At 42.9% G+C, this 15,543-nt stretch overlaps 1 protein-coding gene across 2 annotated transcripts in view; it reads right to left on the bottom strand.

Moving 5' to 3' along the window:
* VPS26A (VPS26, retromer complex component A) overlaps positions 1-12,278 on the bottom strand; it is a 32,129-nt gene extending 19,851 nt beyond the window's left edge. The window contains exons 1-2 of one of the 2 annotated variants that reach the window (XM_034775838.1): positions 12,160-12,278; positions 3,966-4,115 (exon numbers count right to left, since the gene is read on the bottom strand). In XM_034775838.1, the coding sequence (XP_034631729.1) occupies positions 3,966-4,115; positions 12,160-12,162 (153 nt within the window). In that variant the 5' untranslated portion in view covers positions 12,163-12,278. The remainder of the gene's footprint in view (positions 1-3,965; positions 4,116-12,159) is intronic. The other variant, XM_034775839.1, reaches the window with a different exon arrangement.
* Between the last annotated feature and the right edge of the window lie 3,265 nt (positions 12,279-15,543).

The following is a 15,543-nucleotide window of genomic DNA, read 5'->3' as shown; positions in this document are numbered from 1 at the left end:
CTTCATGAGCCATTGCATTAAGGGGTAGGCTGGGTCTCTGAGGATAACTATAGGCATTTCAAGATCCCCAACAGTAATTTTCTGGTCTGGGAAGTAAGTCCCTTCCTGCAGCTGTTCAAACAGACCAGAGTTCCTGAAGATGCAAGCGTCATGCACCTTTCCCGGCCATCCCACGTTGATGTCAGTGAAATTTCCCTTGTGATCCACCAGTGCTTGCAGCACCATGGAAAAATACCCCTTGCGCGTTATGTACTGTCCGCCCCGGTGTTCTGGGGCCAAGATAGGGATGTGTGTTCCATTTATCACCCTGCCGCAGTTAGGGAACCCCAGCACATTAAAGCCATCCACAATGGTCTGCACATTTCCCAAAGTCACTACCCTTGATAGCAACTGGTCAACGATTGCGTTGGCTAATTTGCAGCATAGCAGCCCTCACAGTAGATTTGCCCACTCCAAACTGATTCCCGACTGATCGGTAGCTGTTGGGTGTTGCGAGTGGCCACAGCACTGTGGAAGCTTGCTTCTCAACTGTGAGGGCTGCTCTCATTTTGGTGTCTTTGCGCTTCAGGGCAGGGGACAGCAAGTCACAAAGTTCCATGAAAGTGGCCCTACGCATACGAAAGTTTCACAGCCACTGAGAATCATCCCAGACCTGCACCACTACAAGATCCCACCAGTCTGTGCTTGTTTCCTGGGCCCAGAATCGGTGTTCCATGGCATGAACCTGGCCCAACACCACCATGCTCTCCCAATCGCCACATGCCGTGCTTCTAGGAAGATCTGTGTCCATGTCCTCATCAGTATAGTAATCACGCTGTCATCGCTTCCTCGCCCAGTTTTGCAGGTACTTCACATAATGCTGAATAATGTGTGAGGTATTTACAATGGTCAAAACTGCAGCGGAGATCTGAGCGGGCTCCATGCTTGCCACACTACGGCGCCTGCACGGGTAATCCTGGAAAAAGGGACGCAAAACGTAGGAGAGCTGTTCGGTTCACAATGGCCGAAAAAAGGCGGGAAATGGTTGTCTTTTGTAGCTTCCATGGGAGCCCAGGACCGACAACATGGAGAAGCTCACTAGCGCTGCAAGAGCCGGAAAGCAGAGTTTGCAGCGGAAGCTGTGCTGCTCAGTTCACAGTGGCCGAAAAAAGGCCGGAAATGGTTGTTTTATGTAGCTTTCACGGGTGAGGAAGAGAGAGAGTAGATCCTTCGAGATATTACATAGAAAGACAAGAGGACATGCGAAGTGAATTCATAGTATCAGGAGACAGGTGGTGCACCGTACTGCACCGTCTGCTGGCAGTATGGCGTCTGCCATAGCTTTCATGGAGGGAGGAGCAAGTGACAAGAACACCCCCAGAAACACCCGCAAGAATGTTTTCGCCCCATCATGCACTGGGAGCTTAACCCAGAATTCCAATGGGTGGTGGGGACTGTGGGATAGCTACCCACAGTGCACTGCACCGACATTCGATGCTAGCCTCGGTACTGTGAACGCACTCCGCCGAATTCACACACTTGGGGGGGGGGGGGGGGGAGGGGGGAGTGGAGAGAGACAAGACCAAATGTATAAAAATCACTTCCCAAAATTCAAATAGAATAATTTCTAAATAATTTTGTACTGTAGACGTACCCTAAGGAACTGTTCATATGGACACTTACTGTGGGCACATTAGCAGAGGGTAGATTTACATCTCAGCTTGCTGTAAACTAAAGTGTTCATTTAGACAAGCCCTTAGACCAGTGGTCCCCAAATTTTTGAGAGTCATGCCTCCCATTCCTCCATCCGCACCACCCTGGAGCCAGGGGGAGTAATAGGGCCGCAGTGACAGATAGGGATAAAGGGGCTGAGGCTGGGGCCATACCAGGGCTGGGGCCGGAGCTGTGGCCACAGCCAGGCCACAAGCCTGGCCTCCAGCCACATGCAGAGCCACACCGAGGCTGGGTACGGAGTCAGGCACGGGGCCAAAGCAGAGTTTGGGTCAGGGTGGGGCTCCCTTCCCACCCCATCAGGGCTGGCCCAGCCCACTGCACCCCCCAAATGTTCCTCCATGTCCTCCTCCCCCAGGAGGCATGCCCCACAGTTTGGGGACCTCTGCCTTAGACTTAGATAAGGGTTTATCATGGCACTTGAAGTTAGCCAACTAGATGACAGTTCCACAGCCCAAAAAAGACTCTTTACTTTGACCATCATTGTGTGGAATTAAAGATTACCAAGGAAGGTGGCAGAGATTCCTTCCTTTATGTCATCTGGCAGAGTCATTGAGATTCCCCTTAAATGCTTAAATTTAGAAACATTCCACTCACAAGCCAGAGAAGCCCGGCTACTGCTCAGTTTAAGATGTGAATCCTGTTAGGTTAACTGTTTCCCCACAACTGAATCTAGATGCATCTCCTATGGATGTTAGCTTCTAAAGCACACTGTGCTGAGATTTATTTTGTCCAACTCTAGTAAACATAGGTCCCTCCTAGTGGGGAAAGGAGCTTGCAGTGCTTGATGCCAATTTAAGAGAATCCTGGACCAAAAAAAAAAAAAAAAAAAAAAAAATCACTGAAAGCCCAATCTGTCAATTTTAATTATTTAAGCCATCTCATCTCCCTGGGACTAGAAGATCTTCTCTATGGAAACACTGGCAATATGAAGTGCACAATATTTTCTAACTCAGAGCTGTGAGCTCACAAATTCCTGTACCTTGCAGTCCAGTAAGTCACTAGTGATCTGTTAGTGTCTGGGGTAGAGGGTGCAAGAGATTATGCAAGCAGTTATCTTGGGGTGGAAGAGAAAAAAAAAAAAAAAAAAAAAGGGGAAGCTGCCTGAGAAGCCAACAGTTTTCCAATCCAGTTGCAACTGCTTTAGTCAAAACTCCTCAAAGGCCTTCCCAGACGGTTATCCTTTTTTAAAAGTATCAGTGAGTATATGAAAGCTAGTACCTTCCTCTTTTTAAATAAACATGCTAACTCTTGAGTTTTAGACATCTCATGAGAAAGTTTCAGTCCTCTAGAAAGACATTCTAGGGATTCATGCTGTATTTCTAAGGAGTCCACAGGTGGGTGTGGGTATAAAGAAGTAGGTCTGAAGAGTGGGAGCATTTCCTGATAGCGAATAGGTCCCTTGAGAAACAGGCTAAGGTGCCATCTAACTCAGTTTTTTTTAGGGAAGGAACAGATTTGGGCTTCCTAATCCTTTCCCAATTTGTTGTCAACACACTATCCCCTACTGAACTGTTCGTCAGCTGAACTGAAGATCCTCTGATGTACTACCAGATGCCAGGGCATGAGGCATAACTTCAGGATGTACAGAACAAGCAGGTAATTGATGTCCAAAGACTACTGCTATAAATGGTGCCTTCTTGGCCTTCCCCTCTCTCGGGTTCCAAAGATTACCGCTTCCAACAAGAAAAATCATTCCGAAGTGACAGGGATGCCTTTGGTTGCACTGGCCTCTTCAGAGGAAGAAGACAAGAGATGAAAGGAAGCAGCAATAGGCTAATGAACATATAAAACAGAGGTTCCCATTAACTGCCACAGTAACTAATATGAACAGCCCTACTAGATCAGACCAAAGGGCCATCTAGCCCAGTATCCTGTCTTCCAACAGTGGCCAGTGCCAGGTGCCCCAGAGGGAATGAACAGAACAGGTAATCATCAAGTGATCCATCCCCTGTTGCTCATTCCCAGCTTCTGGCAAACAGAGGCTAGGGACACCATTCCTGCCCATCCTGGCTAATAGCCATTGGAAGAACTAAAGTTTACATTAGTCACAAATAGGTATAGAACAGAATTTTCTGACCTTTAAGAACAAATGCAGGCCAGAGAATTAAGCTGGTGTTCAAACCAGTTTACCTAGCCAAGGGAAAAAAAAAAAAAAAAAAAAAAAAAAAAAGAGTCTCATGTTTGATATCTAGTTTCCATTTATGTGCTACAAAAAGTAAAAAGAATTTTTATTAGAAGCACACAAGTCTTACCTTTCCTGAAACAGATTCACCATCATAGAAGAGGAAGTGTTTTTCTATTTTGCCATCTTCAGTTTTAATTTCTGCTGTTTTTCGTGTTTCTGCATCATTAAGAATAATGTCAATCTCACAAATAGGACCAAAAAAGCCTCCAAGAAAACTCTGGAATAAAAAATAATTTTTCAGATTATCACAGGGGTAAAGATGACTTTATACTTTATGAAATACATATTTTTTTTATTTTTTGTTTGTGGCAGTGATGCTAATTAAAGCCTGGGGGATGAAAGTATGTTCCCAATTACACAAATTCCCCATGTACTGAAGGACAGATCTCAGTTTGCAGATGTACAACTCAAATTTTTAGAATATGCAAATAATTTCATTGGGATGTCTAAAAAGTTATACACAAGTAGTTTCATAATAGCCACATGGGACATATTCAGCAAATAATTAAAAGATAAGATCAGTAGCAAGCTGAAGAATGAGCAATTCACAACAGGAATAAGTAGATAGTTCTAGTACCCAATTATGATCACCATTAAAATTACATATGCCATTTGCTTCTTCCATCTTCAAAAACAAAAAAATTTCAGTCCCTCCTAATTATTAGTACTGCAACTTTCCACTGAAATTTGATAGTTTTAAATCAAACTTGAGAAACCCAGATTCAAAAACAAACTTTTGGATTCCTTACAATTAGTGTGTCCCAGTTTCCTATGTGTGACATTGTAACAAACTGTTTATTGGAGTAAGTGCAAATAGGTCACAAACTGAAAGACCTGGGAGAAGATCTACAGGAAACACAGCAGAACGGGAAAAAGATGTTTTTTGGTCCAAGACTATGCACCAAATTCTGGCTTGAGGAGGAAGGAAAGGAACATTTCAAATTATCTGTGACTGCCCCGAACAGAACTTTTTGGATGCAAATCACAAACACAAAACTAGATGTAGTCCCTCACTGTCTTCTACTGGGTAAATTTGGTATTCTTTAAAGACTATACGTTCTCATTCTGTGTAAGGTCTTTAATTGTAGTGTGGTGAAATAAAACTTGTAGAGTTGGGACAAAGTCAAAAGAAGAGGAGAGGTATTTAGCTAAAATCTTAAATGAAATGTAGAACTAATGATGCAAGAAAGCTGTTCCAAACAATAGGCCCTGCTGAGAAGAAAACCTCTCATATCAGCAAGAGTGACACTATGTGGGGAAAACAGAAAAGACACAGGACTGCAAGACAGGCTGAAGCAAGGACACAAAAAGGCATTTTTAATCTCATGAAATGTTAAGATACACAAGGCTAAATAAAAGAAGTCTCTGTACTTTGTTTCTACTTACGCTTGTTACTCTGGCAAACTGCCCCAAAACTCTTTACACAGAGAGTTGTGCACAATTCCGTAAAAGAAACCTAAAAGCTAGCCAGTACTGAGTGGAAGTCTCAGGATATGTACACGCTACAGCTTACACCGGTACAAGCTGTGTCGCTCAGGGGCGAGAATAAGCCACCCCCCTGAACTACATAAATTACATTGACCTAAACGCCGGTGTGGACAGTGCAAGGTCAGTGGCATAGCTTCTCCTATCGACATAATTACTCCAGCCTCCCCGAGCGGCGGTAGGTAAGTTGGGAGAACTCTCCCCCTGTTGGCTTAGAACATCTGTAAACTCTGTAGCTTAGACATAGCCTAGACTCCTAAAGCTCAAAAAGCAGCTTAAGGAGGGGCTCACCACATCTAACAGGGAAGTCTTTCAAGTCTCTGCTGAGTAGATATTTACATTCACAGGTGGAACATCAAAGAAGCTTGCTTTGTGACTACATCTGTTTTCTGATATTCAATTTCCAGTTAAATTAGTTATTTAGGAAAAATTCCCAAATCATTAGTATACAAGAAATATATGTTTAAGTTATAACACTTTATTGCCTTTTCCAGGAACATGCTCATGTTAATTCTTAAACATGCAGTACTACTTTCAAAGTGTAGACAGCGATTACATCTATCAAATTGAAAGAGTGCCTATTGAGTTTTATGCACATTTACCTCCAAACCAAAAAGATTACATTCACAGCACAAATCTAAAAGGATCCCATAGCACAGGGGTTCTTAAACTTCATTGCACCGTGACCCCCTTCGGACAATAAAAGTTACTATATGACCCCAGGAGAGGAGAACGAAGCCTGAGCCTAACCAATCCCTGCCACCCAAGGGCAGGGGAGAGCTGAAGCCCAAGGCCTTAAACTCCAGGCAGCGGATCTGTAATCTCAGCTCCAGTGCCCAAAGCTGAAGCCCCCAGGCTTTGGCTTCAGCCCCAGGAAGTCTAAGCCAGCCCTGGCGACCCCACTTTGAGAACTGCTGCAGTATAGCATTTCACAAATTATAGACAGAGACGCTAAAATACAGTCACAATAGGTTCACAGAGTACTCATAAGACACTGCACATCGATACTTATTTTAAGATGTTCCCCATATGGGCTGGCCTATGCTTCAATTTGAAGGAGAATAAAGCCTTTACATAAAAGCACTATCACCTCCCTCAATTTGTGTCAAAATAGTTTATATGTAAACATAGCAATCAACAAATAACTTCATATGCAAGATATAGCAGTCTAAGACTGCTGACCTTACAAATTCTTGAAACTGTCTTGCAGTCTCATGAGTTCATCGAGTAACTTCTGAATTAGCCAGTCTCCTTCCCAAAAACTAGTTCTCATCTAGCATGGATAAACAAATATGGAGTTTCAAGGCGAAGCCATTTTTAAAAAACAAGCCGTTCCAAAAAACAGGTTTTCTAAAAATGAAAATCTTAATTTTTCAAACTGATCTCCTAGTTATGTTGTCCAACTGATCTCTAGCTTTCCCCCCAAAAGAGAGATTTCTCCTAAGGAAGTGGGACTACTTTAAAAAGAAAAATTGGAAAAAAAAAAAAAGTGTCTGGTGTACTGGTTTCTTCATATCTAATCTCCTTGCTAAACACCTTGTAATGGCAAAACAGTTACAATCTTACTGTCTTAAGTGTCTTAGTGTAGACATACCCTTACAATATGAAATGGTCCTAAATCTTTCTGTACTATTGCTGTGCACTTTCAACTACAGAAGCAAGTGCATTTCAGTAACCCCTGTACAGAATTTGTAAGGCATTTTGGGATACTACATATACACAAGTAATCTTAAACCAAAAAGTTCACACTTTCAAGGTGATATATTGTCTTCTGGATGACACAACATGTACTTAGTATACTATGTGTGTCAGAACTGTTTAGACTACTTCAGTGCAGGCTATAAACTCCTCGAGTAAGAACCAAGCTGTCAAGTTTTGATAGGCAAGAACACTAGCAGGACTCAAATACAGTAGGAATAATAAAAAAATTAAAAAATAGTGTTACTATTGGAGAACAAGAAATATTATTAGGGGCACAAGAGCAAACTACCCCACTAGGAAAAAGTAGGGGTAGGAAAAAGATCTTCAATGATCTGAAACTCAAAGTCCTACAAAAAGGAGAAACTACGTCAAGTTACAAAGGATGAATATAAACAAGTAACACAGATATGTAGGCAAAAAATTAGAAAGGCCAAGTCACAAACAAGATTCAACTAGCTAGAGACAAAGGGTAACAAGAAAACATTCTACAAATACATCAGAAGCAAAAGAAAGACCAAGGAGAGGGTAGGTAGCCCCTTTACTCAATGAGGGGAGGGAAACAGGAACAGAAAATGTGGAAATGGCTGAAGTGCTAAATGACTTTTTTGTTTCAGTTTTTACTAAAGTTTAAATTAAATTTAAATTAATGGAGATATCCCATCTCCTAGAACTGGAAGGGACCTTGAAAGGTCATCGAGTCCAGCCCCCTGCCTTCACTAGCAGGACTAAGTACTGATTTTGCCCCAGATCCCTAAGTGGCCCCCTCAAGGATTGAACTCACAACCCTGGGTTTAGCAGGCCAATGCTCAAACCACTGAGCTATCCCTCCCCCCATAGTACCAATTGGACATCTAACATTGTGAATGCCAGTGAAAATGAGATAGGATCAGAGGCTAAAATAGACAAAGAACAAGTTAAAAATTACTTAGTCAAGTTAGATGTCTTCAAGTTACCATGGCCTGATGAAATACATCCTAGAATACTCAAGGAGCTGACTGAGGAGATATCTGAGACATTAATGATCACCTTTGAAAAGCCATAAAAGACGGGAGAGATTCCAGATGACTGGAATAGGGCAAATATAGTGCCAATCTATAAAAATAAAAGGAAATAAGGACAACCCAAGGAATTACAGACCAGTCATCTTAATTTCACTACCCAAAAAGTGAATGAGCAAAAAATTAAGCAGTTTGCAAACACCTAGAAGATAATAAGGTGATAAGTAACAGTCAGCATTGATTTGTCAAGAACAAATCGTGTCAAACCAACCTAATAGCTTTCTTTGACAGGGTAACAAGCCTTGTGTATAGGGGGAAGCAGTAGAGGAGATATATCTTGACTTCAGTAAGGCTTTTGATACGGTCTCACAGGACCTTCTCATTAACAGACTAGGGAAACGCAACCATGATGTAGCTACTACAACGTGAGTCCATAACTGTTTGGCAAACCATTCCCAGAGAGTAATCATCAGTGGTTCACAGCCAAGCTGAAAGGGCGCATCAAGCGGGATCCCACAGGGATCAGTTCTGTTCAGTATCTCCATCAATGATTTAGATAATGGCATAGAGAGAACACTTATAAAGTTTGTGGATGTTACCAAGCTGGGAGGGGTTGCAAGTGCATCGGAGGATAGGATTAAAATTCAAAATGATCTGAACAAACTGGAGAAATGGTCTAAAGTAAACAGGATGAAATACAATACAGACAAATGCAAAGTATTCCATTTAGGAAGGAACAATCAGTTACACACATACAAAATGGGAAATGACTGCCTACAAAGGAGTACTGTGGAAAGGAATCTGGGGATCAAAGTGGACCACAAGCTAAAATATGAGTTAGCAGTATAACACTGTTGCAAAAAAAGGCAAGCATCATTCTGGGATGTATTAAGAGGAGTGTTGTAAGCAAGACACGAGATGTAATTCTGCTCTACTCTGCACTGATTAGGCCTCAACTGGAGTAGTGTCTAGTTCTGGGCACCATATTTCAGGAAAGATGTGGACAAATTGGAGAAAATCCAGAGAAGAGCAACAAATATGATTAAAGGTCTAGAAAACATGACCTATGAGGGAAGATTGAAGAAAATGGGTTTAGTCTGGAGATGAGAAGACTGAGGGGGGCATAAAAGTTTTCAAATACATAAAAGGTTGTTACTAGGGCTGTCAAGCAATTAAAAAATTTAAATATTTTTGGATGTTTTCTACATTTTCAAATATACTGATTTCAATTACAAAGTGTATAATGCTCACTTAATATTTATTTTGATTACAAGTATTTGCACTGTAAAAAAACCAAATAGTATTTTTCAATTCACCTAATACGAGTACTGTAGTACAATCTCTATCATGAAAGTTGAACTTACAAATGTAGAATTATGTACAAAAAACCTTGCGTTCAAAAATAAAACGTAAGATTGTAGAGCCTATAAGTCCACTCAGTCCTACTTCTTGTTCAGCCAATCGCTCAAACAAGTTTGTTTACATTTGCAGGAGATAATGCTGCCCGCTTCTTGTTTACGTCACCTGAAAGTGAGAAAGTGGCACTGCAGTAGCCGGCGGCGCAAGATATTTACGTGCCGGATGTGCTACAGATTCACATGTTCATGCTTCAACCACCATTCCAGAAGACATGCATCCAGGCTGATGACAGGTTCTGCTCGATAACAATCCAAAGCAGTGCAGACTGACAGGTTTATTTTCAGATACCACCAGCAGAAGGTTGATTTTCTTTTTTGGTGGTTTGGGTCCTGTAGTTTCCTCATCGGAGTGTTGCTGTTTTAAGACTTCTGAAAGCAAGCTTCACACCTCGTCCCTCTCAGATTTTGGAAGGCACTTCAGATTCTTAAACCTTGAGTCAAGGGCTGTAGCTATCTTTAGAAATCTCACATTGGTACCTTCTTTGCGTTTTGTGAGATCTGCAGTGAAAGTGTTCTTAAAATGAATAGCATGTGCTGGGTCATCATCAGAGACTGCTACAACAGGAAATATATGGCAGAATGCAGGTAAAAACAGAACAGGAGACATACAATTCTCCTCAAAGGTGTTCAATCACTAATTTAATTAACACTTATTTTTAAATGAGCATCATCAGCATGGAAGCATGTCCTCTGGAATGGTAGCCGAAGGGGCATATGAATGTTTAGCATAACTGGCACGTAAATACTTCGCAATGCCGGCTACAAAAGTGCCATGCAAATACCTGTTCTCACTTTCTGGTGACACCGTAAATAAGAAGCAGGCAGCATTATCTCCCTTAAATGTAAACAAACTCGTCTGTCTTAGCGATTGGCTGAACAAGAAGTAGGACTGAGTGCACTTGTAGGCTCTAAAGTTTTACACTTTTGGGTTTTTTTTTTTTTTTTTTTTTTTTTTTTGGAGTGCATGTAAAAAAAAAAATCTACATTTAGAGGTTGTGCTTTCAGGTCAAAAATTGCACTACAGTACTTGAAGGAGGTGAACTGAAAAATACTATTTCTTTTGTTTATAATTTTTACAGTGCAAATACTTGTAAGCAAAAATAATATACTTTGATTTCAATTACAACACAGAATACAATATATATGAAAATGTAGTAAAACATCCAAAATATTTAATAAATTTCAATTGGTATTCTATTATTTAACAGTGCAATTAATACTGCAATTAACGTTTTTAATCACGATTATTTTTTTGAGTTAATCTCGTGAGTTAACTGCGATTAATCGACAGCCCTAGTTGTTACAAAAAATTATTCTCCTTGACTTCTGAGGATAGGACAAGAAACAATAGGCTTAAATTGCAACAAGGATAGTTTAGGTTGGACATTAGGAAAAACTTCCTAATTGTCAGAATGGTTAAGCACTAAAATAAGTTGCCTAGAGAGGCTGTAGAATCATCATCCTTGGAAAATTTTAAGACCAGGTTAGACAAACACCTGTCAGGGATGGTTAGATCAGCAGTTCCCAAACTGTGGGTTGGGACCCCAAAGTGGGTCATGACCCCATTTTAATGCGGTTGCCAGGGCTGGCTTAGACTTGCTGGGGCTGAAGCCAAAGCTTGAGCCCCACTGTCTGGGGCCGAAGCCAGAGGGCTTCAGCCTTGGGCAGTGGGGCTGAGATTACAGACCCCCTGCCTGCGGGCTGAAGCCCTTGGGCTTTAGCTTCCCCTCTCGCCAGAGGCAGCAGGTATCAGGCAGGCTCAGGCTTCAGTTTCCCCCACCTGGGGTCGTATAGTAATTTTTGCTGTCAGAAGGGGATTGTGGTTCAATGAAGTTTGAGAACCCCGATCTAGAAAATACTTAGTCCTGCCATGAGTGCAGGTGGACTGGAACAGATGACCTCTTGAGGTCCCTTCCAGTCCTATGATGTGTTTACTCTGAGAAGTGACTCCACCCACGTGGCATTAAATCCACTTTTTGTTGCTCCATTTCCAAATCAAACATGCCCAGGGTGTAAGCAAACGGACCGCCCCAGGCTCGGACAATCGAGCAGTTCTCCCCAGCCTGCCTACCCACAGGCACCGCAGCCCCAGCTGTGCCGCTCTCCGGACCCGCCCTGCAGCCCCGCCGCCGACAGTGACTTGGCAGGAGAGGGAGGGGTTATCGACCCCGCGGGACAGCGGTGCAGAAGTGCCCCAGCCCAGCCTCTACCAACTCTGCGGGGCCCACCGGGGCGAGGAGCGACCCTAACATGCCGCAGGCCGAACGCCACGGGCCAACGCAGCGCCGGCCGGGAGGAGAGGCCGGTGCAGTCACTTGCAGGATCAGAGGTCGAATGTCACCGCCTGAGGGGAGCCGGGCCCAGCGCCCTGTGGAGCAGCCGAGGGCGGGCGGGCGCCTCTCAGCGACACGCGGACAACGGAGGGCGCCCGCGAGCCAGCCCCCGCCGGCCACAGGTGGGAATCCGCGTCCCTAGGCGCGTCCCCAACGGGAGCGAGCCGCCGCCACGGGCCCTACCGCACCAAAACCCTTCCTCAGCCCACGGGCCTGCGCCGCACGCGGGCAGGGGAACGGGGCAGGCCGCGCCGACGTCCCAAAACGGGAGAGGTGCCACACGCTCAGCCCAGGGGCTGCCGAGATGCCAACTCGCGCTCACTCACCATGGTCACTTCGCCTCCAACGGACCCCGACCAGCAACAGCTCCGGCCCGCGCCCCTGTCATGTGACCCTGGAGGCGGTCACGCCCCGCCCCTCCGCCACGTGACCGCCCCTCCCTAGTCCCTACGGAGAGGGGAAAGGAGAGGAGGTGGGGGCGGAGCGCGCGCTGTCTGCAGGAAACCCCGCAGGGACAGTAGAGGGCGCTGCCCTCCTGCTTCCTGCGTAAGGAGCAGTCCCCTAGCAACCCGAGTGATCTGCGGGGCAGGGGTCGCCCGCCTAGGACATCTACCTACCTCCCAGTGCCCTGTCAGGCAGCCCCAGGCCTGGTGCTAACCCCCAGCCTCTCTCCTCTTGCTGCCCCAGCCACCTAGGCCCAATCACCCACTGCCTGTGTCACCCTACGGCCTGTGGCCACCAGTCCCTTCTCCATCTGCTGCATCACCTCATGGGCCTGAGCCCCTAGAACTCTTGCCCACTTAACAGCAATTGGCAGTCTGGGGCCCCCACACTCATATACCCACAGAGTCCTGGGATTGGCCCCCACCCATACCTTCTCACCCTGCTCACTTAGGCCCCTGTCTCTATTAATAGCAACTTTGGGTTTGGTTCAGGATCTTCTTGAAGCAAGGCCCTTTGGTTTTGGTTTTTACTTTGTTTAACATTTCCCAGGAATTAATTGGTATTTATTAGAAACATTGAAAGAAGGGTGAAAATTGGTGCAAAAATCAGCTTCACAGTTTCCTGGGTTAATATTCGGGGATGGGAGGACAGGAAAAAAAGCAACACGGAAAAGTAACAGAATTGAAAGTAAAAGCAGCTTAATGCTGTGGTTTAGTTCATTAGCTGTATATTGAAGGTCTGTACACATATGCATGCTTTCCATGTTCCACTACATTGCCTTATTTTAACAGACAGCCTCACATTTACCCTAATTTATTATTAACACATCTATCTAATGTAATGTATTCAATTTTCTTAATATAATCACTATTTTCATGTACCTGAGTGGTCTAGAATTCAGGTGTAAATAAATAAAAAAATAATAATAGCTTTTGTAAAACCTGGGGAAATTTGGGTAAAAATCAGTAAAAACTGAAAATGAAGGGCCTTATACTTAAGTCACCAGAATTTGAAGTGGAGAAGATGGGGGTGTCCAGAATGTACATTATAGTGGGCACTCCCAATCTTTCTAATTGTATGGACCGTATCTGAATACAGAGATTGGCCTCTAGACACTTCCTTGCCCATTCATGGTTGCCTGCCTAACATCCCTCTGGCAACTATAGCAGCTGATTACATAGGCAATTAATGATAGGAAAGTTTTCAATTTATTCATCAGTTGTCTTTTAATGTGATTTAACAAGTGGACATGAGGAGGAGCCAGCACCATGTAACCAGACCACAATTTGAGAACCTCTATTATAATAGTTTACATTTTTTGTGATTGAAGGTTCTATTCTATATGAGGTTAAATCATTAGCTTCCTAAGACTACTGCCTGCTAGAAAAACTTGCTGTGTGTGTCAGTGCTGCAATAAAATTGGCATGATATAATTCTAGTATCACTGTGTTGTCCTGCTGGATTCAAGCAATGCAAAAAATTACAACAGGTATATATAGTGCCTTTCATCCTTAAGAATCCTCAAACCACTATACAAACATTACACATAGAGATTGCTTCCTCCACCACTGAAATGCAACACCTCTAAGGTAAAATATAGTAGTTGTTTGAAAGGGTACAGCAACAATACACAACAGTTAAGGGTAGAGATAGTTTAGGTAAATAAAATGGAATTACCCAGATTGGAATTTTCCTGGGACATGGGTTAACACTTATTGTAGAATTGAGATGATGTGCTAGATAAAAGCTTAACCCCTTTTAGTGCCACGGTATACATCCTCAAAAGCGACACTTTTTCATATGGTATCTGTTACACCACAACTTTCACAAACCATAAGTATAGTGGACATTCAGTGTCTTTGCAGGGGTGTACCATTTTTAAGTACAAGCAAAACACTTGTTATGAGGATGTGAAAAGTTATGATAGTGTATAAGGGACAACTGCAATAACAAGGACTCTGGTAAAAAGGCTGGGCCTTAGCTTGCTTAACCAAGCATGGCTTAAAATTCAGGTAGAATGACATGAGATCAAGTCATTGATTGAAATTCCATTAAACACTAGTGCAGGACTAGATGCTGTTCTTTTAGTGTTAGTTTGCAATTAAATAGAGATTGTGAAAAATATTAATGTAAGATTGACCACTGAGAATTGCAGTCAGCCTAAATGATGAAAGCTACAGCCTCTTCCACATGCAATGCATCAGAGCAGATGCTAAACTAGAAAACCTGGTAGAGGAATCACTAGGTACACCAGTTGTGCCCATTGTTTTAAATTGTTGGACAAGTACAAATCAGTGGAGATTTTAAAGTAACTATAAATCCTTCTCTGTATATCAACCTGTACCTTGGGTTAAGGACTTTCTTGCACCTGCAGAATGCAAAATGAATCAAAACAATTTATTCAAAGGGACTGTTCTGTTGTAATTGTTTATCCTTTGGCATTGCATCTCCTTCTGCCATGTATCAGTGCAATGGAACAAATTCTTCAACATCTGTCAGGAAAAGAGTGCTATCTGGATGAATTCCTGGTTATTGAACATATGGCCCACAACATTTAAGGAAGTTGGATGAGCTTCTTTAGCAACTGGAAGACTAAGATCTCCACATGCAGAAAAATAAACGTGAATTCTTCCAGCTCTTTATAATTTGTTTATGTCATTGGATTTAGTCAACTGTGCTGTAGTCTGATGCAAAGGTAGATAATGTTGTTAATGCACCAAATCCCACAAAAATGTGGTTCAGCTGCGTTCATTTATTTGACAACTGAAGTGCTATGGGAGGTTTTTTCCTAGCCTAGTGACTATAGTCTGTCTTTTAAAATCATTGGCCACATGCCAAATGAAGGAAGTTTGGAAAGCAAAGCGTGATCATGTTTCTTAGCAAGTGCTATTACAATACAAATAAAAAATAAACAAGCCTTCAATATTGTCTTCAGCAACAATTTTTATGCAAATGTGTGTGTATATGGTACAGGGGCAGTGAGCTCCAATGTTACTCTCTGAGGATGAAAGACTCATTGTGTTTGCTTAGGAAGCATCTAAAATATGTGAACAGGATTATGATAAGATTGATCAAGAACTAATCTGAGAGTTTCTCTGAGCAAAGAAATGTCATCACCATTACTATTTATACTGAAGTATTGTCTAGAGATCCGCATAAGGATCAGGGCCAATTTTGTACACATATATAATAAAAAGAGCATAATATCTAAGGGCATGGCTACACTTGAAGATGTAGAGCGCTGTGAGTTAAACCCGCCTTCGTAG

Source organism: Trachemys scripta, chromosome 7 (assembly GCF_013100865.1).
Source record: "Trachemys scripta elegans isolate TJP31775 chromosome 7, CAS_Tse_1.0, whole genome shotgun sequence".
Taxonomy (NCBI): Eukaryota; Metazoa; Chordata; order Testudines; family Emydidae; genus Trachemys; species Trachemys scripta.
The sequence above is the reverse complement of the archived record's forward strand: the minus strand, read 5'-3'. Positions and strand labels throughout refer to the sequence as shown.